Source organism: Rana temporaria, chromosome 1 (genome assembly GCF_905171775.1).
Source record: "Rana temporaria chromosome 1, aRanTem1.1, whole genome shotgun sequence".
Taxonomy (NCBI): Eukaryota; Metazoa; Chordata; class Amphibia; order Anura; family Ranidae; genus Rana; species Rana temporaria.
The window spans coordinates 247852035-247877090 of record NC_053489.1 but is presented as its reverse complement, the minus strand read 5'-3'; the positions used below and the strand labels follow the sequence as shown (position 1 = coordinate 247877090).

At 43.8% G+C, this 25056-nt stretch overlaps 1 protein-coding gene across 2 annotated transcripts in view; it reads left to right on the top strand.

The window, feature by feature from the left end:
• The window catches only part of LOC120940291, a 54246-nt gene that overhangs the window by 19484 nt on the left and 9706 nt on the right, over window positions 1-25056 (top strand). The window contains exons 3-8 of one of the 2 annotated variants that reach the window (XM_040353069.1): window positions 628-735; window positions 3184-3285; window positions 13517-13621; window positions 14756-14830; window positions 22513-22614; window positions 23346-23377. In XM_040353069.1, coding sequence (XP_040209003.1) covers window positions 628-735; window positions 3184-3285; window positions 13517-13621; window positions 14756-14830; window positions 22513-22614; window positions 23346-23377 — 524 coding nt within the window. Of the gene's footprint in view, window positions 1-624; window positions 736-3183; window positions 3286-13516; window positions 13622-14755; window positions 14831-22512; window positions 22615-23345; window positions 23378-25056 lie in introns of both variants that reach the window. The other variant, XM_040353061.1, reaches the window with a different exon arrangement.

Below are 25056 nucleotides of genomic sequence, written 5' to 3'. Positions count from 1 at the left end.
GGTCTGCCTAGAGTTGCCACCTGTCTGGGATTAACTGGAAAAGTACACACTTCCTGTTTGTGTGGGGGGATCTATGGAGGGAGCCATGGTTGCCACCCTAGGCTACTCATGTCCCTTCATCTCTATCTCAAGCGGGCAAGGAAAATGGTAGTTTACAGAAGCTAGCTAGGAATGAAGATATTCTACAGTACACCACCCAGGAAGTGGTAAGTACACTGGCAAGATCAAAGGGTATTTTCTGAGCTTGCTGCAAATTCCTACATGTCCTTAGCTTGAAAAAAAGGAACACAAATGCAGTCATTGCATCTAAGAACTGTAAGCTGCAATACATTGCATTTTTGATGTATGCCTTACTCTAGCTATCTCTAGTGTCTTTTTAAGAACATTTATCCAAAAATATCGAAAAAGAGGATACAACCACCATATAAAATATAGGGCAGGCCACAGAAGAGATTAGGTTTCACTATAAACAAAGGATTATAAAAGATCTATAAGCATCTCAACAGGACCTACCTACCATGGGTTGAAGGTATTCTTTATCCCGTTAAACCATGCCCTGTCCCCAATCTTTCCATGAAATAATCTACTAATAACATCAGGAATAATTTGTTTTTCTGTTATTAGCAGATCAGACAACAGCCGGCACAACCATATCTACTTCCTCTCTCCTGACAATGGCATTCCAAGGAAATGGTATCGTAACATCAGAGGCTCAGGAAACACATATAACTACAGGTATTTAATGCTCAAAGAGCCATGTCTCAATATACATTATTCTTTTAGAAGTTTCGGTGAACATGTCAGTTGTGGTTTTACTATCTCTTTGTCAGATATGGACACAATGTTGACATCATTATTATTATCAATTTAATGTATTTACTGAATAATATACATTGTTATTTCCGATACATTGTTAAGCCTTGTACACACGGTCGGACATCAAACAAACTTTCCCTTGGATTTTTGTCAGAAGGGAGTTGTCCGGTCACACCCATAGCATACACGTGCTCGGACATTTTCGGCAACAAACTTGAACGTAGTGACGTTTCAACGTACTGACGAGAGTTTAAAAGAGGAAGTTAAATTCTCCGGCGTCACCCTTTGGGCTCCTTCTGCTAATCGAGAGTTATTAGAGGTTTCGTCTGTGTGCATTCGTGATTTTCAGTTTCGTGCAATTTTGTTCGTTTCTGAACGTCCGTTCGTCAAGCAGACATGTTGCGCAATGGGGTTGTGCTAACTTGACCCACAAAAAAATATAGAAATATGTTTGATTATTATAACCAAAATACACTAATCCAAAGTAGATATTTGTTTTGACCCTGTCAGTATCACCAGCAAAGCAGCTTTTAGTATTATGACATTATAAAGAAGAAGAGAATGTGCGCTGCTTTTCTTGATTTCAGAACTTGCAGCGTAACGAATGTGCACTTTCAAATACGAACGCTAGTTTTACTAGAAAGAACGCTTCCTGCTGGTCTTTGCCTCTGAGCATGCGCGTTTGTACTTTGTACAAAAGTCCGATTGCTTGCTGTACACGCGGTCGGACTAGGCACCATCGAACTCTTGTTGACGTAAAGTTTGTCCGTTTGCAGACCAAACTTTTTGTCTGATGAAACCCGAAAAAGTTTGTCCGATGGATCGTACACACGATCGGACTAATTTGAAAACTTGCTGATTTTGAAGTTTGTTGGCAAAAAGTCCGACCGTGTGTACCGTTCTTAACTTTCAAATGTATTATTACTTTCTAATACATTGTTACTTTCCCATCCATTGTTACTTTCCAATACATTGTTACTTTCTAATACAGTAAAACCTTGATTTGAGAGTGTAACGGAATGGCCCGTGATACCCAGAAAATTTTGAAGGATGCGGGATACTCCTGTGCCAGCTTCACCAATTACTCTTGTGTCTAGGGTCATCCTATGTCCAATAGGGGCATAGGATGACTGCAAAATGATATCTCGGATTACATGAGATGGGACAGTAATGATAATTCATGTATTGCAGGATATCTTGAAATATTACAAGTGGTTTATTCTGACCCCAACAGGTCAATAGGACAGTATTCATTCATGTGGGGACACAGACTGTTGAGGTGCTAATTAAGTCTACCTGGCTGTAATGATAAAAGCTTGCTGTGATTGCATTCTATTGTCTATTGTGCTAATTAAGTCTGCCTCTCAAGAACCTTTTCATTGTCTGATGCTAATTAGCACTGTTTTGTGTGAAAATACTATTGATGATAATATGTGATGTGACTTGGCACCCTCTAAAGGTCAGATGTCTGACTCATGTTTACTAAAGGAATGTGGATTATGTAGCAGGTGGGAATAGCTTATCGCGGAGTCAGAAAGTCTGTCTAAGATGTGGATTGAGGGGGACTCGTTAGCACCCCTTTGTGTGATGTTGTGGGTGGAGTGTGTCATTGTCCCTGTGATTACTGCAGCATGCTTTTTAGTTGCTAACTGTATAAAAAGCCTGAAGTTTACCATTAAAGTGTCATTCGTTTTGGAACCAGAGACAGAGCTGTATGTGTCTCGTTTCTGGGGGAAATCCAATGGGTCCTGTCTGCTGGATTGTGGAGTGTCGGATAAGCTGTCGTGGGTTGGTGGAATGGAATATCGTAAACGGTGTTAACCCCTGACCGTTACAGAGAGTAACTTGGTTTAAGAGCGTTTTGCAAGACAAGCAAACATTTTAAATACGCTTTGATTTGATATAAAAGCGATGTCTTGATATACAAAGAGCGTCATGCCGCCACTGCTGTACCATAATTTCTTATTCGTTCTATATCTCTGCTTACTTATGCAATGCTATTATACTCACTTCAGCTAAATGGTAACATCTAGTGCTCAAGAAATCATTTTGAAAAGACATATGCATTTAAAAATAAAAGAAACCTGACTAGATAACTGACATTTCTGACTGTTCTAGAGCTGTGGTGGTGGATATTATAATTTTTTTTCCCACAGTCAGTGAATCATTGACCCAGAACAGAGAAATTAGCAAACCAGACACAGTAGATTGGGGACACCAGACCTCCATGCTTGCTCTAGGTCAATGACTTGCTAAGCAATGAAGCAAAGCTAGCAGCTTGCAAATCTAAAGTCAGCAATGACAGTTCCTGTATTTCTATCCCACCAACTTAATGCAATGTCACCAAATTGCCTTTTATTTTTAAAGGAACAGCTACAAATGAAGTTTCTATGGCTTCTGTCTCATCAACATCAAATCAAGATGAAAACGCTGTTGCAAAAACATCACCAGAAATACACTTCTCTACAGGTAAATCTGTTAAAATGAATAGCAAATAAGGTTTTCTACAGCAAATATCTGAAATTAAAGAGTGTCTTGGTGTAAGCAACAGAAAAGCATGCATAATTTTACCAGTGTACAGAATAACTTTAAATAAATATCTATAGAGTAAATAATGAAAGCGCAACTAATCCCTCAAGGTAAATAATATATGTCGTTTCGCCTACGTTCTTTTTTAACTTTTTAACTTCCGCTTTCAGACCTTCTGATGCCTCAGTTACTAAAAAAACATTTTTTTATAAGGCCACATTCACCTACTTAAAGGGGTTGTAAAGGTTTTTTTTCTAAATAGGTTCCTGTAAGCTATTGCATTGTTGGTTCACTTGCCTTTTCCTTCGATTTCCCTTCTAAATGTTTTTTTTTTTCTTTGTTTGAATTTCTCACTTCCTGTTCCTCCTCAGTAAGCTGTTCTGGCTGACTAACCCCCAGCCAGATGATGGGGGCACGCTTACTGAAACAGGAAGTGAGAAATTCAGACAAAGAAAAAAAAACATTTAGATGGGGAAATCGAAGGAAAAGGTATGTGAACCGACAATGCACTAGCTTAAAGGAATCTATTTAGAGAAGAAAAAACAAACCTTTACAACCCCTTTAACCACTTAACCCCCAGACCATATTGCTGGTAAAAGACCAGAGCACTTTTTTGCGATTCGGCACTGCGTCGCTTTAACTGACAATTGCGCGGTCGTGCGACGTGGCTCCCGAACAAAATTGGCGTCCTTTTTTCCCCACAAATAGAACTTTCTTTTGGTGGCATTTGATCACCTCTGCGGTTTTTAGTTTTTGCGCTATAAACAAAAATAGAGCGACAATTTTGAAAAAAAATAATATTTTTTACTTTTTGCTATAATAAATATCCCCCAAAAATATATAAAAAAACTTTTTTTTTCCTCAGTTTAGGCCGATACGTATTCTTCTACATATTTTTCGTAAAAAAAGTCGCAATAAGCGTTTATTGATTGGTTTGTGCAAAAGTTATAGCGTTTACAAAATAGGGGGTATTTTTATGGCATTTTTATTAATATTTTTTTTTACTAGTAATGCCGGCGATCAGTGATTTTTTTCGGTACTGCGACATTATGGCGGACACTTCGGACACTTTTGACACATTTTTGGGACCATTGGCATTTTTATAGCGATCAGTGCTATAAAAATGCATTGGATTACTATAAAAATGCCACTGGCAGTGAGGGGGTTAACACTAGGGGGCGGGGAAGGGGCTAAGTATGTCCCTGGATGTGTTCTAACTGTAGGGGGGTGGCCTCACTAGGGGGAATGACTGATCTTCTGTTCATACATTGTATGAACAGAAGATCAGCATTTCTCTCCCTGACAGGACCGGAAGCTGTGTGTTTACACACACAGCTCCCGGTCCCCGCTCTGTAACAAGCGATCGCGTCCCTAGTGGCCTGCGCAAGAGCCGACGTATAGCTACGTGCTCTCGCGCAGGGGAGCCGACCTGCCGCCGTAAAATGATTTTACGGTGGCTGATCGGCAAGTAGTTAAGCGTACACCCATGTAAACACTGTGTTTTACCTGCATGGGATGCACAGGTGTTCCTTGTATCCACATGCAGGCAGTCCCATTCATGTTGATTGGGATCTAGCGGCTGCAGGGTCACAGCCGCAGCTCCCTATTTGACATCTATGTGGATGCAGATGTGTGCAGGTCCCTGAACACCGACAGTGTGTCCATGAAGTTGCTATGTCTCAACTGACATGAAAGGGCTGGTTGTATGTGGATGCACGAAACATTAATGCATCCTAGCATGGCCCTCACACAGGTGTATGCTTATAGGTGTATGCTTATGTACGCCCATGTGAACAAGCTGCTGGTCCCAGTACTTCTACTGATCAGGTGACACCATTGTGTTGTTAATTTCATCTTTCCTGAGAGAGGTTTAGACTTGTCTTTAAGACATCTGGGCTGCACAATTTATCCACAGTGTTGAAGAGTTGAGCAGGTCTGTTACTTGGCTGTTGCAATTTCGTGTAATCGATGATAGTCTGTTGTTTTGTTTTTTTTGTTTTTGTTTTTTGTGCAATAACAGTCTGATGATCCTTGAGATGTTGATGTAGGGATTTTTTTTGGCCCATTTGTTTCCCCCCATTGTCTCTCCAGCGTATGTCCCTTCTGTTTCCTTTACCTGACTGTACCAACCTGTATGGCAGTGTGGAAGGCGAGGCTTGATCTTGACTAGAACAATAAAGTCAAAAGCAGATGTTTTTGTTGTATAAGTAAGGCCTGTTTTGGGTGCAGGATCCTCTCAAGATGAAGTTCGAAGGTTAGACTAAAGTCAGCTGTCTTAAAGAACTATGGGCCTAATCCACAGCCAGTGGCGCAAATTAAGTTACTCAAAACTTATGTCATTTAAGTTACGGCGCCCTAATTTGGTGTCGTAAGTGCAGTATCCACAGCGCATTTGCGCACAAAATTGCGCAAGCGTAACTTAAATCCCGAGGCGTAAGGCGGGGTTATTGCAAGTGGGAAGGAAGTGGGCGTGCTTCATTGTAATGAGCCGTGGCCCCATGCAAATGAAGGGCCGGCCGTACTGCGCATGCGCGCACGAATCTGCTTCTCACTGGGCATGTGCAGAACTTGGCTTGGCGCAATCAGTGAGATAGGTAAAAGGCCAAGCGTGCTTAGTTTGAGGATCGCCCTGTGTAAAAGTAGCCCCACACAAACACATTTCCCTTGCAAAAGAGTTTGTTTGTTTGTTTGTTGTGTGTGTATTTTTGTTTGTTTGTCCTGTGAGTTTCTTATTGTTGCTGAGTGGTGTCTGTGATGGCACCCAAGCGCAGGAAGCTCAATTTTAATCAGGTAGAGAAGCAAATTCTTGCTCGGGCCATCGTCCTATATGGCCGATATTTACATGGCCCTGATAGCCGGAACACCTCCCCGGCCCAAAGGAAGGCTATTTTAAAAAGGGTTACGGATCAGATCAATGTGGCGGGGGGGGGAGACGAGGACCCCCGCTGGCATCCAAAAAAAGATCAACAATCTAAAGAGCGTGGTCCGTAATAAGGTGGCAAAGATCACTGCCCATACCACGGGCACTGGAGGAGGGGGACCCTGCCCCATCCGTCTGAGTGAGGGGGAATGGGCAGTGGCCCGGTGTTTCCAGCCAGAGCAGGTGGTGGGCCTGTGTGGATATCAGTCAGATGTTGCTGTGAGGCCAGGTAAGTTTTTGTTTTTTCTATCTGGTGATTAGCATGTGTGGGTGGGGGAAGGGAAGATGTGCCAAGTGTGTGGATCCTCAAACCTGTGATTGTTTTGTGTCCTCCACAGATTACCAGGAGATTGCTGGCCCATCAGGCCAGGCTGCTGCACCACCCCAAGGACAAGAGGCAGCTGAGGAGTCCCCAGGGGAGGGGAGTGGCCAAACCTCCCCTCATGAGGGGGTTGAGGGGGAGGAGGATGAGGGGGAGGAGGATGAGGGGGTGGAGGAAGAAGATCTTGAGATTGGCCGGGAAGTCCTTTTGGCCTCGGATATGATGACCCTTGAGGCTACCCCAGAGCCTACCCCAGAGGCTGGCAGCAGTCAGGCCACCATCAGGGGTAGCCCCTCCCACTCCTCCCCCAACAGGCTGCAACCCACAAGGGTCACTCTCCCCCTCCTCCCAGGCCACAAGCCTCAGGGGCAGGCAGGATGGCGACCCAGGAGACCAGGGGGGTGGCCGAGCGTCTGCCGGCCAGTCTGCAGAAGGACAATGCCCGGCAGACCCGCCATCTGGGTCAGATAAAAGAGACTCTGACCCAGATGGAGCACAGCCTGGGTGCAATGAAGGAGTCACTCAGTGATGTGGCCACAAACTCATTGGCGGTCATCACATGCTTGTGTGAGCTGCAGACCGCCACAACAGGCATGGCCCAGGAGGTGACTGCCCTGACCCAGGCTGTGCAGGACAATACCAGGGCTGGCCAGGCCAATGCGGCTGCCCTCACTCTCTGTCTGACAAGGATAGCAGTGGCCATGGAGGGCAGGCCAGCAGGAGGACAGACACCAGGGGAGGCTCCTCCTTCCCCTGCTCTCACCCCCCCATGAAGATACTCCCTCCCCTGCTAACACCCCCCTCACGAACATACTCCCTCCCCTGCTAACACCCCCCCTCACGAAGATACTCCCTCCCCTGCTAACACCGCCCCCCATGAAGATCCTCCGGTTGGCCGTGGCCGTGCCCGTGGCCGTGCCCGTGGGCAGCCCAGACGTAGCAATCGCCACCGAAATTAATTTGCAGGGGTACTTTTTATTTTTTATTTTTATGATTTTTTTTTATATTTTTATGATTTTGTTTATTATACTGTACTTATGATTTGGTTTATGTGTGTGAATGATGTGTGAATGTGGGGGGGTGGCATTCCTGATTAAATAAGGGTGTCACCCTCAGTTTTGGTGGAGAAGGGATCCCCAGGACCAGGGAGAAGTGATCCCAGGTCCCTGAATGGTGTATGAATGCACAGTAACAGAATTGGAGCCGTGGCTTGGCGTTACTGCTCCCAAGTACCAATGGGGGGGGTACTTGGATCTAATCCAATTAGATGTGCATGTGATATGTCTGTGCTAGGGACCACAGTGGTGTGCATTCATGCATTCTCATTGTGACATAATTAATGTGTGTGTTTACTGTGCAAAGATGCATTCTGCGAGGTGTCTCCTGACTGTTGTTCCCTCAGAAGAGGGGGTACCCTCGGTCACTGAAGTCACTAGTCTAGCTATGCGCATGGATGCCCCTGGCATGTTGGCATACAGATTGTAGTCCAACAAGTGTGTGTGCTCAGCTCTTCCTTAATGGTTTAAAGTATAACCTCTGAAGTAATAATATATAGACATATGTCTATATATTATTACTTCAGAGGTTATACTTTAAATCATATTGATTAGGTGGATAACACACCTGGCCCCCAATGGGTGGGCTGCGACAGGTACTAGGGCGGCTATCGCCGCCTTTGGTATCCCGCCCCCCACCCACCTACTACTCCCCAATTTCTGGGGAGTAGCCTCTGTTTATATATTATTATATTTATTTATTTATTTATTTAGTTTACCATGTATATGGTGTTACTTTAGCGACCCTTTTTTGTCAAACGCTGTGGCCTAGCCTGGATTGGCGGCTTTGGATTGCCCGTGCCATTTCCTGTTTGAATTACCATCAAACCGGTCTGGATAACCCCTAGCCACTCCAGACTACTACCTAGTCTGCCCACGCAAATTACCATTGCTAGGACACACTGGGTACCCTCTTTTTCATCTCGTAGTCGAGACCCAAAGCCTTGTGAGGCTGATCCCCCTTGGCGGGTCTCTGCCTAAATATGATGTACTAGCCACCCTCTAGGATTTTCTATCTCTACATGCCCCCAGCGGTTGCTATTGGCTGCTTCAGTACACCCGGTGCTTATTATCTTTAAGCACCATTATCTAATAGTTCACTACACTTGTAATGCAACCGTAATCATTGTATTCTGACTGTATTTATTTCACTAATTGTATCCTTTTTGTTTATCTATTTGTATGTGTATATTTGGCTCAGCTGCTTCCTTCACCCCCCCCGCCAGTTCTAGATGCCCCTGGGTGCCTCGGGATCATCACCCGGTGGCAGCCAGGGCTTCCACCTGACAGGGTCTATGGCCCCGCCCCGGGGGTTGCACCTCGGCTGCTCGGTGCCACATGTCCCGCCCCTCCATCGCGGGACAATTGTGTGCCATGCACACGCCAGCCTACCCGACTGACGCGACGTACACGGCTAAATACAGCGTACCTCGCTCGCACATAGCCTCAGGCACCAGTCCCGCCCCCCCATTGCGGGCCCGCCCTACGCACCTAGCATGCGCCACGCCCCCAGGCCGTCATCACGCAGGCGGCCAAACGCAGCGTTACCACGTGCGCCCCGGAGTCATTGGCGCCGGCCAGGAGACCTTAAATGGGATCCACCCGCTTACGGCGGCACGGATGCTGGATCTCAGAATGACTGCGGGTTTACCAAACCCACAGTAAGCTCTCCCCAACTATACAGCTTACCGCTGTCCAGCCTGCCTTGACTGTCCCATCTTTTTCCGTCCCCCCCCCCCCCCTATACTCAACTCCTTTCCTCACTACCTTTCATTTTTTGTTCTTTTACAGGTTTTACTGGCTGGCTTCATTACTTTGAGGCCACCCCTCCGTCACAATTGGTTATCACCTTACTAAGTACGGCTTTACCAAGCCAACATGTGGTCCCAATGCATACCCAGCTGGGCCCCACCATTTTGGAGCACCCCCCATGCACCATTTTTATACCTTAAGGTACACACATATATCCTTTATCCCCCTTCCTTCTCCTCCTTTCCTTTTTCCACTTTCCTTGTGCCCCCCCCCCCCCCCTTCCATCCTCTCTCCTTCCTTCCCCCCCCCCCTCTCCTCCCTTACCGCGCCCTCCCTCCCCCTTTCCCGTTCCCCTTCCCCAGCTGTGTTCCCACTTAGTCCTCCCTCTCTCATCCCCTTCTCCTTTTCCCAACCCCTCCTCACCTTCTTTTCTTGCTGTCCCTCACTCACAATTTGCACATCACTTCATTCACACTATATCTATATAACTTTTATCACTCACAACCTTATTAAGTGTGGTCACCCATACCCTCACATTCACCTCCTTCCCCCCTTATGGTATCTGTCCTAGGTCAGGGTCCTCGACATTAATCATTACCCTATTTGTATATCTTCTATTGCTGACAAGTAGATCCCGTCCTATTTGTCCGCCTCCTGGCCGCTATATGGGACGCTATATGGTGATCCCCGCCTTCTCTTCCGGGGGTACCTCCTAGGTAAGCAGCTGAGCCTGTGTTCCCCAATGTACAATGTATAATGTGTTTTGTGTTAATTGTTTGTTTTCTCAATTTTACTGCAGACATGCTTCTGATGAAGCGGCTTGCGCCGCAAAACTAGTAAAGCTCAATGTCGTGACCTTCTATCCATTAATTCTCCCTATCCGGGATTATTGTATTGGTGTTATGTATGGTCGTCACCATTTTTTTAAATTCTTGTATTGTTATTTTGTGATTTAATAAAATTATATTGTTTATTCTTCATCTGTATTTTATTATCGAAGTTCACCAATACCGCAATAGTCCTAACGGCCCACCCCTCCTTGGCTCTTTGGTTTGGGGACCTCAGATCCAATTTTTTTCTCTTCCTTAATGGTGTTGCTTTAGCTGACCTTTACACGGCATGTGTAAAATTAGGGCTGCCTTTATAAAGTGTAAATTTACACATTGAAACTAACAGAAGCGCACAGGGCGTAATCTACGGCGCACACACTTAGGGCCAGATCCACAGCCGCCGATCGCAACTTAACTTTTTAGAGTTAAGTTACACTGCCGCAAATCTCCCAAGTTAGGTGCCGATCCACAAAGCACCTACCTGGAAATTTGCGGCGGTGTAACTTAACTCCGTCCGGCGCAAGGCGTTCCTAATACAAATGGGCGATTCCCATTTAAATTAGGCGCGCTCCCGCGCCGGACGTACTGCGCATGCTCCGTCGGGTAAATTACCCGACGTGCATTGCGATAACAGACGTCGCTCTGACGTCATTTGCTTAGACAGTAACGTAAATGGCGTCCAGCGCCATTCACGGACGTCTTACGCAAACGACGTAGAGTTTGAATTTTCGACGCGGGAACGACGGCCATACTTAATAGGGCTTAGTCAAATAGGACTCAGCCCTATTTTTACACGGCGTAACTCGACGTAAACTACGTAGAATCTACGTCGGAACGTTCGTGGATCGCCGTAAGTGTTCATTTGCATATTCTAGGCTGGCCGCAATGGCCTCGCCACCTAGCGGCCAGCCTAGAATTACATCCTTAAGATCCGACAGTGTAATTCAATTACACACGTCGGATCTTCTGTCTATCTCTTGGAAACTGATTCTGTGGATCAGTTCCAAAGATAGAAACAGGGATACACAGGCGTATCAGTAGATACGCTGTCGTATCTCTTTTGTGAATTACCCCCTTAATTTTGTGGATCGCCCTATCTCCCTCATTTGCATCTTTGCCTATCAAAACAGCGGCGTGTCTAGCGTAATTTGCGCACGAAAAAGCGCCGGTGTAATTATTTTAGGTAGGACGGAAAAACATGATTTTAAGGCGTATCTCGTTTTGAGGATCAGGCGCAAAGATACGCGCCGTGTAAATTTTAATTACGCCGCGTATCTCGAGTTAAGTCGGCGCATCTGCTTTGTGGATTAGGCCCTATAATTTACAAGTTCCTCTTTTCGGTTTGTGTGAGAAAGAAGAGCAGTACTAAAATGTACAAGGTGGTGATCTGACCATACAACTGATTTTGTAGTTAGATCACTTATTTTGAGACCCAAATGAAAAACAAGGTGGAAGTGTATGACCTTTTGTGAGTGACAGATGATATTTCTTGAGTGGATCCCAGTGCTTACATCATAAAAAGATGTTCTTGTCAAACTTGCTTCTCATCAACACAGGTATTGAAATCTCCAAGGATGAGTAACCTGTGGTGGTGTACAGCCAGCACAGTCATACTGCTAGTTATTTCCTGAAATAAAGGCTTGTAAATGAGTAAACGTTTTAGGGGGCGTGTTTTATGTTAATTTGGGCTGACCTGACGTGATTTACGTTTTTTTGGAACGGCGCATGCGCCGTCCGTGTACATATCCCAGTGTGCATTGCGGCTAAGTACGCCGCACGGTCCTATTAGTTTTGACGTGGACGTAAATGACGTAAATCCCTATTCACGGACGACTTACGCAAACAACGTAAGATTTTCAAATTTCAACGCGGGAACGACGACCATACTTAACATTACTATTACAGCTATTTGATGGAATAACTTTAGGCCTGATAATGCGTTACGTAAACGGCGTATCTGTACTACGTCGGCCGAGCGTACGTTTGTGAATAGGCATATCTAGTGATTTACATATTCTACACCGACCGCAATGGAAGCGCCACCTAGCGGTCAGCCTAAAAATTACACTTTAGGATACGACGGTGTAAGACACTTACGCCGCTCGTATCTGAGCCTAATTTAAGCGTAGCTGGTTACCAGAATACGCTTAAATTAGCGCCGGCACACATCTACTGATACGCCAGCCTAAGTCTTTCTGAATCCACCTAAGAGTCTGCAAGGAACCTGCATAGCAAGTAAAATCTGCTGATCACGGGTGGAATGCTCTGGAGGCTCCCAATAAAAAAATAACAAACGCACACCTGCAAAAAGATGTGCATTTATTTTTTATATTGAAAAGGTGAACTTAACCTTTGATAAAGTCTTTCGATCTCAGGTAAGTAATTCATAATTAGCTAGTATGCTATGCATACTAGCTCATTATGCCTTTGTCTTGCAGGGTGTTTTTAATGGAGCATTGATGGGGGAATCCTTCACACAGAGTTATTTTATTCTTCCGCTGGGCAGGGGGGCACAGGAAGCCGTCCCTGCCACACAATGATTATTGCTAGTGGCTATAGCCGTTGGCAATAATCTCATGTCAAAAATCTGACATGGTGGTTGTACCACATCGATTGATGGATCGACTTGGGAACATTCAGCCTGCCCATAGATAGGTTCGAATCCTGCCCGATCCCTGCTGAACGTAATGCCGCGTACACACGATCGGTTATACCGATGAGAATGGTCTGATGGACCGTTTTCATCGGTCCAAACCGATCGTGTGTGGGCGCCATCGATTATTTAACCATTGGTTAAAAAAAAGCCAACTTGTTTCAAATTTAACTGATGGATTCCTAACCGATGGGAGAAAAACGATCGTTTGTAGGCACAACCATCGGTTAAAAATCCACGCATGCTCAGAATCAAGTCGACGCATGCTTGGAAGCATTGAACTTCGTTTTTTTCAGCACGTCGTTGTGTTTTACGTCACCGCGTTCTGACACGATCGTTTTTTTAACCGATGGTGTGTTGGCGCGACGGACCATCAGTCAACTTCATCGGTTAACCGATGAAAATGGTCCACCGGTCCGTTCTCATCGGATGGACCGATCGTGTGTACGCGGCATCAGATTTAAACCATGGCCAATTTGAACAACTAGAAAGGTAAGAAATATTTTTTACAATTATTTTAGGAATGCTGTGCAAATTGGAACACATAACAAATATGTAGTGGGGGTTTCTCAAGTTTATGTGCAAACGTTGAAATATACCTTAAAACAATGTGACTGATTGTCTGTGTTTTTTTTAAAGGAATAGCTGTAAATTCAGTTTCTATGGTCTCTGTCTCATCACCATCAAAACAACATGAAAACACTGATGCAAAAACAATAGCACCAGAAACACACTCCTCTACAGGTAAACCAATAAAAAATGAATAGTAAAGATGGTTGTTTACAGCAAATGTATGAACGTGTGAAAGTGATTTGTTGTTATGCTGTTTAAGGAATGTGCAGTGATTAGACATGATAATTGTCGGTTGGTGCCGACCTGTCTAGAATGTTTTAGTAATTAGCCTTAGTGTGTGATTAGGGGGGGGTGGAGATTTCATTGTTGCTTCAATGTCTTGGACTGTATAAAAAGCTGAGAAGAAAACCATTAAAGTCTGTGTTGTTCCAGCAGTAAGCTTGTCTCATGTGTGGCTTTCTGGGCGATTCCAGGAATATTCCTCCTCGTGGAATATTGGGGTGATTTTCGTTATGGGAAGAAGGGAACGTTGACGGGGATATCATTGTAATACCGTCACAACTGGTTGGCAGCGGCGGGATTTTCCCTTCTACTCTCCTTTACACCCGGATTCCAAGCAGACACTGGAAGATCTACTGGAAGTTCGTGGAAGAAGGGAACGTTGACGGGGATATCATTGTAATACCGTCACAATGTACATTTAAAAAAAAGTGTACAAACATTTAAAAAAAAATAATAAGGTGTTAGTTTGGATGCTAAACAAGGGGCACTATCAACAGAATATTTGTAATAATGAGAGTTTATATGTACTTTAACTCTTCCTATTTCCACTCTCAGTTCCTGACTAAAGCAGGAAGAAGTATGAAGTAATATGCTAAATGTAAAGTCCTTCCTCTTTTAATAAATATAGAATGAATCATAGAATGGGCAATGGCTTACACCTCATACAGTTATTGCAGCAAGAAACATCTGATAATTAGTCAGTGTATCTGTCAACCTCAAGAATCCTCAAGTCAGAGAAATTTTGACATTGTTGTAAAATATGGGGGGGGGGGGGGCATTTCACTGGGACGGGCTGGGTTCGTACCTCGGGGTCCCCCTCCCCCTGCACGTCCTTTACTGCCCTTCTTCAATTGTCTTCTCAGCAGCTCACACTCTTCTCTCTGATCTCCTCTTGCTTCTTTCTCTTTTATCTTTCTTCTTTCCCCTCCTTTCCCTTATTTATTCTTCTTTCTTCGCATTGCATTGATAAAAATGATTTTTATGGAAATAGGTTTTAAAATATTTTACTACTGTCCTTTCCAGCATCTGCTTTACTGACCTCACAGAATAGCATGGTTTCACAATGGACTAACCAGACCAACCTGACCACAACTTCAGGTAAGGCTTTGTTCATCCAACCTCTGAGTTCCATGTCAAATTGGGTTACCTGGGGTCAGGCTGGTGCAAGAATGCTAGAGGAAGCAGATGGCTGCAGTAGAGAGCACTGATCATAGAGGCACGCAGGGGATGTTTTCTTCTGTTCCATCAGGACATTACCTCCAGTGCTGCGCCTCTATAATGACACTACAGACAATGTTGCCAACCTACCAGATTGAACTTTACTGACATAACACCCAAAATTTACTGGCACAGCCAAGCTTTTACTGGCATTTCCAAACTTACAGTTTTAAGTGCAAATTTCAGTATTTAGGCTAAAAATAAGTACAATGAGTGAGTGAGTAACTTATATAGCACTACAAACTATAGTGCAAACTAAATCGCCTCAAGGCGCTGTAACAATATGCAATTAGCAATGTGATTTAAGGTTGATATTAAAACAAAAAGCATATTTCTTATTTTATTTTCAATATAGTAAGTAAGTGGCTCAGGGACAGGACTCAGGAGGGCAGGAAATTAGAATTGACTGGCAAACACACATGAAATTAAGCAGTGTGCCGCAGCACAGATTACCAACACGTCCCCTCCTGAGTCACAGTGACAGTCTCTCTCCATGCCAGGTGGTCTCTTCAGTCCCCTCCAGTCCAAACAGCTTTGACAGTCCCACTCCTGGCTTTCCTTGCTCCCAGCTTTCCTTGCTCCCGTCCTGCAGACCTGCACATGAGGCTCTGGCCGCTCCGCTCAGCTCCCTTGCACCATGACATCACATGAAACGCTCAGGCACCACCTCCGCCAGACCCGCCCCCCTGCCGGTACTGCCCAAACACACTGTAGCAGGCACAGTCATATTTTTTTACTGGCAACCTTTTGCTCTTACTGGCATTTACTGGCAGGAGAAAAGTGCCTGTTTTTTACTGACTGCCAATAAAAATACTGACGGTTGGCCACACTGACTACAGAGAGGCTGCCTGAGTAACATGCAGCAGAGGCATCCCCTGCATCCCCCTAGATGTGCAGGCTTTATCCCAGCAGTGCCCACTATAACATTTATTACAGAGGTATTTATAATACAGCACCGAAAACGTACATAGCGCAGAGACAGAAAGTATGGAAACCAGTGGCCAAGCGCCCTAGGCAGCAGTGCACCCTAGGTGGCCACCTAGTTTGCCTAGTGGTAGCACCGGCCCTGCCTGGGGTCCACCAGAGGAACCACCCTTAGGCAGAGCTTATAGCAATCTGTGGTACTAAATGGATGTGGCATACAGTGAGCAGGTATGGCTAATTAGGCAAAGTACAGCTGTGGTGGCTTATTCTTACTGAGTATAGAAAAATAGGGCAACTTGGGGAACTTTTCACAAAAGTAAAGTTTTTATCTATTTTTTTTAGTGGCAGGTTAACCAATCCAAGTTTATGTGCAATATTACTACCTACAAGAGACTGTCAGAGATTGCTCACATGTTACAAAATACATTGGAATAAAGATATAGACTTTGTAGGCACATGCATATATTTAGTAAAAAATTGAAGTTTTTATTAATAAAAATGATAAAGTTAAAAACATTGTATACAAACACATTAAAAACCATAAAGTTGAGTGACCTCAAGAACTCTCATAACACCTCTAATACATATACCACATGTAACAAGTGCAAAGATTTGAAGCACGTAGAATAATATAGATCCAATGGTTGTTTGGATACGTGAAGAGGTTGAGTCGTATTCGTTGGTCGCTCAGAGAACATCGCCCAGATGTCGCTCAGAGAAAGTAGATCAGAGAAAAAAAGAATTGTTGCTTTACATAAAGATGGCATAGGCCAGTGATGGTGAACCTTGGCACCCCAGATGTTTTGGAACTACATTTCCCATGATACTCATGCACTCTGCATAGTAGTGGAGCATCATAGGAAATGTAGTTACTAAACATCTGGGGTGCCAAGGTTCGCCATCACTGGCCTAGGCTATAAGAAAATTGCCAAGACCCTGAAACTGAGCTGTAGCATGGTGGCCAAGACCATACTGCTGTTTAACAGGACAGGTTCCACTCAGAACTGGCCTCGCCATGGTCGACCAAAGAAGTTGAGTGCACATGCTCAGCGTCATATCCAGAGCCTCTTCTAAAGATGATCCACAAGAAAGCCTGCAAACAGTTAAATTATAGAATTAAATTATAGGTATATAAGCACAGATGTATTTAGGGTAATGGCCCCCTTAAGAATGCAAATATAGGATTCAGGAAGAGCCAACCAGGACACATGGAAAATTTTGGAAGCTATATAAGGGACATTGGAATCACCTGATAGCGTCAGTGGCCTCTCTTCAAGTAAAAGAGCTCCCTCCCGTCCGACGCATGCAATTTGTGTGGTGCTGACACCCTGACGCAGGGGGGGTCTTTGATAAATGTTATGCTGTTGATTCTTTTTTTTTTTTTTAATACACTTTATTTTTATCTTTTCTAATTTCATACATAAATATGCCTATTCGGCATCCATTACAGTTCAGATGACATACATTATACAACATTTTTATATTTCTATTAGATTCCAATGTACGTCACTATATTTCTATATCCCACCCCCCTCCCCCTCCTCCCCTGTCCTCTGCACTCTACATAGATAGTCTATCCAACACCAGTTTTGGTGGTGCGACCCTCACGTCTCTCAACCAGGAATACCAAATCTCCTCAAATTTGCCCTCTGCTTTCCTTTGTTTGTAAGCCAGATGTTCTCTACCCAACAGGGAGTTAACATACGCAATCCATTGTTTCCCAGTGGGGACCCCGGGGGCCATCCAATATCGTGCAATGAGTTTTCTTGCCAAATACAGCAGTCTTGTTATCATATAGTACTTTCCTTTTGTGTACTCTCCCGGGTCAATAGCCCCTAGCAGATATACTAGGGGATCCAATGGAACTGGTACCTGTGCCACTCTAGTACCTATAGAGCTTTGGGCATCTCCAAATCAAATGTATGAAGTCCCCCTGCTGGGCCTTACATTTTGGGCACATAGGAGTATCCCTTCTTCCCCATCTATGTAGTTGTGGCGCAGTTCTATAAGCCCTGTGTAGTATAAAAAGTTGTGACAGTTTGTGCGACGCAGAAACGGACACCACCGGGACAGATTCAAGCGCCCTCTCCCACTGGTCTTCGTCTAACTCCCCAAAATCTTCCCCCCTCCTGCGGCTTCTAAGGGAGGAATGGTTCTGAATTGTTGCTAACAATCCCTCATATATTTTTGTTATCAGTCCTCTCCGAGCTTTTGCTTGCAGAACCACCGTCATCAAAGGGGACGGTGAAGTTACCACCAGTGATCGTGTTTGTTGTTGTTTCTGTAGGGCATGTCGAAGCTGGAGATACTGATAGAAGCCCCGTGGGGCTAATTGGTATTCCCTGCACAGCTGCTCATAAGTTTTCAGTACCTCTCCCTCGTATAGCTGTGAAAAGAACCAGATTCCCCTCTTTTTCCAAGAATTAAAGCCTTCCAAATCTTGTAGCTCTACATATCCAGGATTGTTCCATATTGGAGTACATGGTAACACCCCCTCTGTCCCCAGCGTCTTCCGTAGCTCCCCCCATACCTTTCTGATGACAGTTCCTGTGGGTGCTGATTGTGGAATACTGGGCAAGCCCATCTCAAGATAGGAGGCTGCCTTTAATGAGGGGTCAATACCTGTCACCATATTTCTATTGGGGTCTTCTCCTTCTTCCCGTCTCCATCCCGCCAGCTGTTGTATCTGAGAGGCTAAGAAGTACGTTTTGGGGTGAGGTACCGCCAATCCCCCCCTATCTTTTCCATATTGTAAAGTAGTTAGACTAATCCTTGCTACCATTTTTTTCTATATCAACTCCCGCATCTGGGTATAAATTCTTTTAAACCATTTGTTCGATATCCACATCGGTGAGTTATGGAAGATATATAGGAGTTGTGGAGCCCATACCATTTTAATTAGATTGGCTCTCCCTACCACTGATAGGGGAAGTTTGCACCAGCTGTCACATTTTTCTCTTTGTTTTGCCAGTAGTGGACCCAGGTTCAGCTGAAGATATTCAGCCGCATTCGGGGACACCACCACCCCCAGGTAACAAAACCTACTTGATATAGTGATCTGCTCTGCTCCTACTGGTAGCTAGCTGCTCCCTCAATGGGTCTATAGGCATTAATATTGATTTAGACCAGTTTATATTGAACCCAGAGAAGCTTTCCGAATTCTCCTATTATCCCCATTGCTGTTCGCAGCGACGCTGCCGTATCGCCTAAATATATAAGTACCGTATTTATCAGCGTATACCGCGCACGTTTTTGCCCTGAAAATCAGGGCAAAATCGTGGGTGCGCGGTATACGCCGATACCCGCTTTCCCGCGCCGAGTTTTGAATACTGCGCCGACATATACCGAGCGCAGTACTCGCGGGTATAGTCGGGCAGTCTCGGCAACTTCCGCGCTCACGTCCTGGACGTACAGGACGTCAGCGCGGGTAGCCGAGCATTGCCGACAATACACGAGTGTCAGAGCGCAGTACACTCGTGTATTATCGGCAATGCTCGGCTACCCACGCTGACGTCCAGGACGTGAGCGCGGAAGTTGCAGAGACTGCCCGACTATACCCGAGTGTACTGCGCTCGGTATATGTCGGCGCAGTATTCAAAACTCGGCACGGGAAACGAGCGAGGACGCCGCAGAAGGACACCAGACCCGCCGAAGAGGACACCGGACCCGCCGCAGAAGGACACCCGAAGCCGCAGAAGGACACCCGAAGCCGCAGAAGGACGCCGGACCCGCCGAAGAGGACACCCGAAGCCGCAGAAGGACGCCGGACCCGACGAGGCCGCCGATGGATGCAGCGCAAGACACCAAAACTGTAAGTACAAAAAAAACTTTTTTCCACAGGATAGGGGTGCGCGGTATACGCGGGAGCGCGTTATACCGCGATAAATACGGTATATCATCTGCATATAAGGAGATTTTTTCTTCCCTGGCCTCTGCAAAACCCAGTCACCTCTGATGTGGTTCTAAGCAATATCGCTAACGGCTCGACTGCCAGGGCGAACAACAGTGGGGACAACGGGCATCCCTGCCGGGTGCCTCTGTGTAGCTCAAATGGGAGGGAGAGGTTATTATTAACTCGGAGTCTAGCTCTTGGTTTTGAGTAAAGCACCTTTACACATGTTATGAACCTGTCTACTAGTCCAAACCTAGTTAATATTTCAAAGAGGTAGGGCCACTCCACACTATCGAACGCTTTAGTAGCATCCAGTGACAGAATAGCCCTACCCCCCGTATTATCCACCGGCACCTGTAAGTTCATATATAGTCTTCTTATATTATCGGCAGTTGACCGGTTAGGTATAAAACCAGACTGGTCTTGATGCACCAGCCTGTCTATAACCTGTGATAACCTTTTGGCCAGGATTTTAGCTAGAAGTTTGATATCCCTGTTTAGTAAGGAGATTGGGCGGTATGAATCTCGGGACAACTTATCTTTACCTGGTTTAGGGAGTAGTAAAATTATAGCCTCCTGCATACTGTCTGGTAGAGATGCTGTTTATTCTAGCACGAGTTCTGATAACTGGGCCAAAAGTTTAAAGTAACCTGTGTAGCTGAATTCTGTTTAACTACATTAATGGTATGTTTGTATTTGGTTTATCACCAATAAAGCCATTTCTTGTCACTTTTGCCAAATGGTTTTCTTTTCACTATTTCACTAATTGGTTGTATTTAGGGATGGTGTGTGTGTGTGTGTGGGGGGGGGGGGGTTTGGGGTGTGTCCTGCAATACCATAGCATGGAACATTTATATCCTGTTGCTCAATGTACCTGGCAGAGTTAAGAAAACAGTAAAATAAATTACAGACAATTTCTAATTGTTTAATTTTGTGTGGCTCATTCTTCACATATAATATCACAAAGGGAAGAGAGGACACGAACCATAGCATAATACAGTATGATAAATTTAATAGAAAAAAGAATATTGCACTTACATAGGTAGTTTAAAAAACAGCATAAAAACAGTTGCTGTCCGGCATATATGGAGCCCTTCCTTCTCTGCTAAAGTGTGGTGACGTCAGCTGAGTGACGTCAGCTGTTGGGAGCGACGTGCTGACGTCACCACGCTTTAGCAGAGGAGGAAGGGCTTCCATATGTGCCAGCCAGCAACTGTTTTTATGCTGTTTTTTAAACTACCTATGTAAGTGCAATATTATTTTTTCTATTAAACTTATCCTACTGTATTACCAGGGGTCAAGTCCTGGGGAAAAAAGTGTGGGAACTCCCACCCAAGATCCACTCCCCCACCAAAAAAAAATAATGATATGCTCATATGCATAATTACTAAACCGCATGTTTTTTATTTTTTTCGATCCACTGTACCTTAGTAATCCTTTTTGTTACTGGCCGCTTCCTGTATATGGATTCATCGGGTAGTGTGCAGGTATTCCGTCACTTCCTCGATGCCGCAATGTTTTCTGGGAGCTTTTGTCATTGTTCCAAGGAGACACTGCAGAGGTCTGCCGCGAGTTATCGCGGGATTTAGAAAGAACATTAAGCAAGTTCTTTCTAAATCCCGCGATAACTCACTGCAGACCTCCGCAATGTCTCCTGGGAAAAATGACAAAAGCTCCCAGGAGACATTGCATCATCGAGGAAGTGACGGAATACTACCCGATTAATCCATATACAGGAAGCAGCCAGTAACAAAAAGGATTGCTAAGGTTTGCCTGCCCCTGACAGTGACTCGAGCTGGGCATCGGCGCTTAGTGAAGGATTGGCTCGGGCGGCTCGGCTGCTCTAGTCCTACAAAGGGAACTGCGTTCCTGCTGTGAAAAAAGTGCAGGAACTCCGTTCCCACGCGTTCCCGCAGGACTTGAGCCCTGTGTATTACGCTATGGTTCGTGTCCTCTCTTCCCTTTGTGATATTATATGTAAGTTCAATATTCTTTTTTCTATTAAATTTATCCTACTGTATTACGCTATGGTTCGTGTCTTCTCTTCCCTTTGCATTGGCTACATGGAGCATTTGTGATGGTAACGAGCGTATTCATCAGATCTTTTCCTTGGCTCTTCCTGTTTCCTGGTGTATTCCCGGTACGCATTCAAGTTTAAAGGCCGCGGCTGGGCTATAGCCGACTGCTGTTTATACTTGCCTTCTGGTAAGCTGACATCTTATGTGGTGGTGGGCACCTTTGTCCGTGGCGTGATACACCGGGTGATATGCAAGGAATCCAAGTTTGATACTATCCACATGCAACCTGTTATTTATTACCATCAATGTGGACTTTGTGACAAATCTCTATTGATCCAGTTTTTCATTTTATGATCAATACATAATAGTTTTCTGTGGTTCACTCTGCATTAATTGGAGTTGTCCTAATGGATTTTTTCAATATATTTTTGTATGTACATGGTTCTTTAGAGTGTGCACTGCTACTGATTAATCGCTGGTTTAATTTATTGGCGCAGTCCTTTCAATTTTATAATTATTTCCTTATGGTGATTTTTGCTTAATTTTAGTGCACTGTGTTTTACCAATTTTTTATTTATTGGTGTAATTCATAATTTTTTAGGTTTTGGCGCAGTCTTTTATTTTTTATGTGTGTTATTACACTAGTGCTGCTGCCTTAAATTTTTTATTTATTATCTGAGCGCAGTTTTTTTCTTTGTTTATAATATCACAGTACTTCTATTTTCTAGATCCCTCAGCATCAGAAAAGTGGATATTTTATGTTATTGGCGGCTGTGTCCTCCTTATTTTATTGTGTGTTCTTCTGCTTAGGGTCTACTTTTCCAGAAAGGGTAAGTCTGTATTTTGCCATGGAACATGTGAAATTATCCAGATCCCTGCATAAAATGAGGAAACTTTTTCAAATTTATTTTTATTTCACATGTATATGAACACATACAATAAACAAGCCTGAAAGCACATTTAGTGCATGTGGTTGCAGCTTGGTGTGAACTTTTTAGGGCTAGAAAAATCAGTGAGGAGGTGTTATAACACCACCCAGCTGCATGTCAACCACCCGCTGAAAAGAATCTTTGAATCTTTGAGAACATGTTGTGCCTAGCGCAAAAAAATTCAGAAAATAACTTCTTACTGTTGGCTATTTTAAAATAGGAAGAATATTACTTTGCCTCTCAGGGTGTGTCAGTCCTGTTGATGGTACAATAAGGGTCCCCTTCTTAAAGTTTTAGCAGCATTAAAAAAAAAACACAAAAATGCTTTTTTTTTTTGTAAATAATAAGTGGCATGTGAAGAAAGTTACGTATGTAAATGCAGGTAAGAAGATTTCAAAGAGAAATGCAGACATGTAGCATTAGACAAGCTGTTATAACCACCTCCACTTTTTATTAAAATGATTTGGAAGTGGCTTATCCAATCTAAATGATTAATTACTAAACTGTACTTGATTTAGTAATTAATTTTCTGGCTGTTAAATTACATATGTACATATGTCTGTGTCTTGGTACATTCTTCAGTGTTCAGTCTATATATACACTGACAAAAACATTTGTATTTTCTCTGTCAGGTAATAAATCAAAGCCTGTGAACGCACCACTGGTAAGTTTATAAATGCTTTGTATATACTGTATATACAATACTGTATATATTTGTACAAATGTGTACTACATATATATTTTAAGAAAATTAATCATATAATGTTTTTTTTTTTTTATCAGTAATCACAATTCTTTATAACCGTAGGTAAACAATGTATTTTTAATTACAGCTGTCACTTTATGCCTGCCAGTTAGTATAGATCAAATTTAATTGCAGCTGCTACTATAGACAGTATAACATATTATGGGGCTGTCCTCAGTATCTTTGTGTAGTCCTACTCCTGTAGAAGCCGCTAGTAATTGTGGGTTCTCTAGTCCTAGGCAAGGCATCACCCTTTCTGACACCAACAGAATACCTTGTCTGGGTGATCCCAGCAGACGTACAAGAATTGCACACACTGCACTTTAAAACATAAGCAGATTGTATTGGCAGGTTAACCTGCCTGGCGGTATACCCGAGTCTGACTCGGGGTTAGATTTTCCTGCTGCGAGCGGTAACCCTGAGTCAGACTCGGGCTTGCCTCGCTAGATCCACAGGCTTGGTTTACTTACCTTGTCCCTGGATCCAGCGATGCCACCGCGCTGTGTGAGCGAGCGGGACCTCGCTCGATTCACACAGTGCCTCTGTGTGACGCCGATCTCAGTTCCCTGCGACGTTACGACGCACGGGGACGGAGAACGGCGCCAAATTCAAAAAAGTAAACAAACACTTTACATACAGTATACTGTAATCTTATAGATTACAGTACTGTATGTAAAAAAAACACACCCCCCTTGTCCCTAGTGGTCTGTCCTGTGTCATGCATGTCATTTTATATAATAAAAACGTTTCTTTCTCCCTGCAAACTGTAGATTGTCCATAGCAACCAAAAGTGTCCCTTTATGTCAAAAATAGTTTTAGATCAGCTAAAAAACAGCGATAATAAATTATAATCACTTGCAGAAATGTGCGATAGCGATTTGTGGGGAAATTCGTCATAAAAAAAAAAAAATAATGACAGCGACAATTCTGCAACTGAGCAAATTTCAGTGATTTTGATTTGATTACATTATTGAATAATTTTTATTATAATTATATTATTATTTGTTATAATTATTTATAATTATTTATTATATTATAATTTATAATTTTGTTTTTAAAAAAATGTCATACCCGGGATGCCTATTAGAATCTTGTTTGGTCAGATTTAAGTGAGTTATTTCTAAAAATTACAGACCTACAATATAAAACGCCAAATTTTCTTGCAAATAATGGTACCGCTTTCAGCATGTTTTTTCTGAAAGAATCATACCGCCAGGGAGGTTAAGATCACAAATACAACAGCAAATTAGTACATCAGCAACAATGCACATAAGCGTAACAGTAACAGATAAAGCGTACTCAAAAGAGGTTCTTCTAGAGTCATACGTAGCTTTTACTGCAGTGATAGGAGCATAAACAATGCCCCTATGTATGAAAGACTATGCTTCTGGCGACCGAAAAGGATTATAAAGAAATGTAACAGGCTAAGTCACTTGAGAGCTCTCAAGCAAAGGGGCTAGGCTTAGGCCTTCAAGTTTTAAACTCAGTAACAGCAACCCAGTTCTGCCCTCAGGTTTGATGTGACTCAGAAAAGCCGGCCAAGTTGGCGCCCTTTAGAACCGTTGTTGGTGAAGATGACTCAGGGGGTGGTGGTCAAC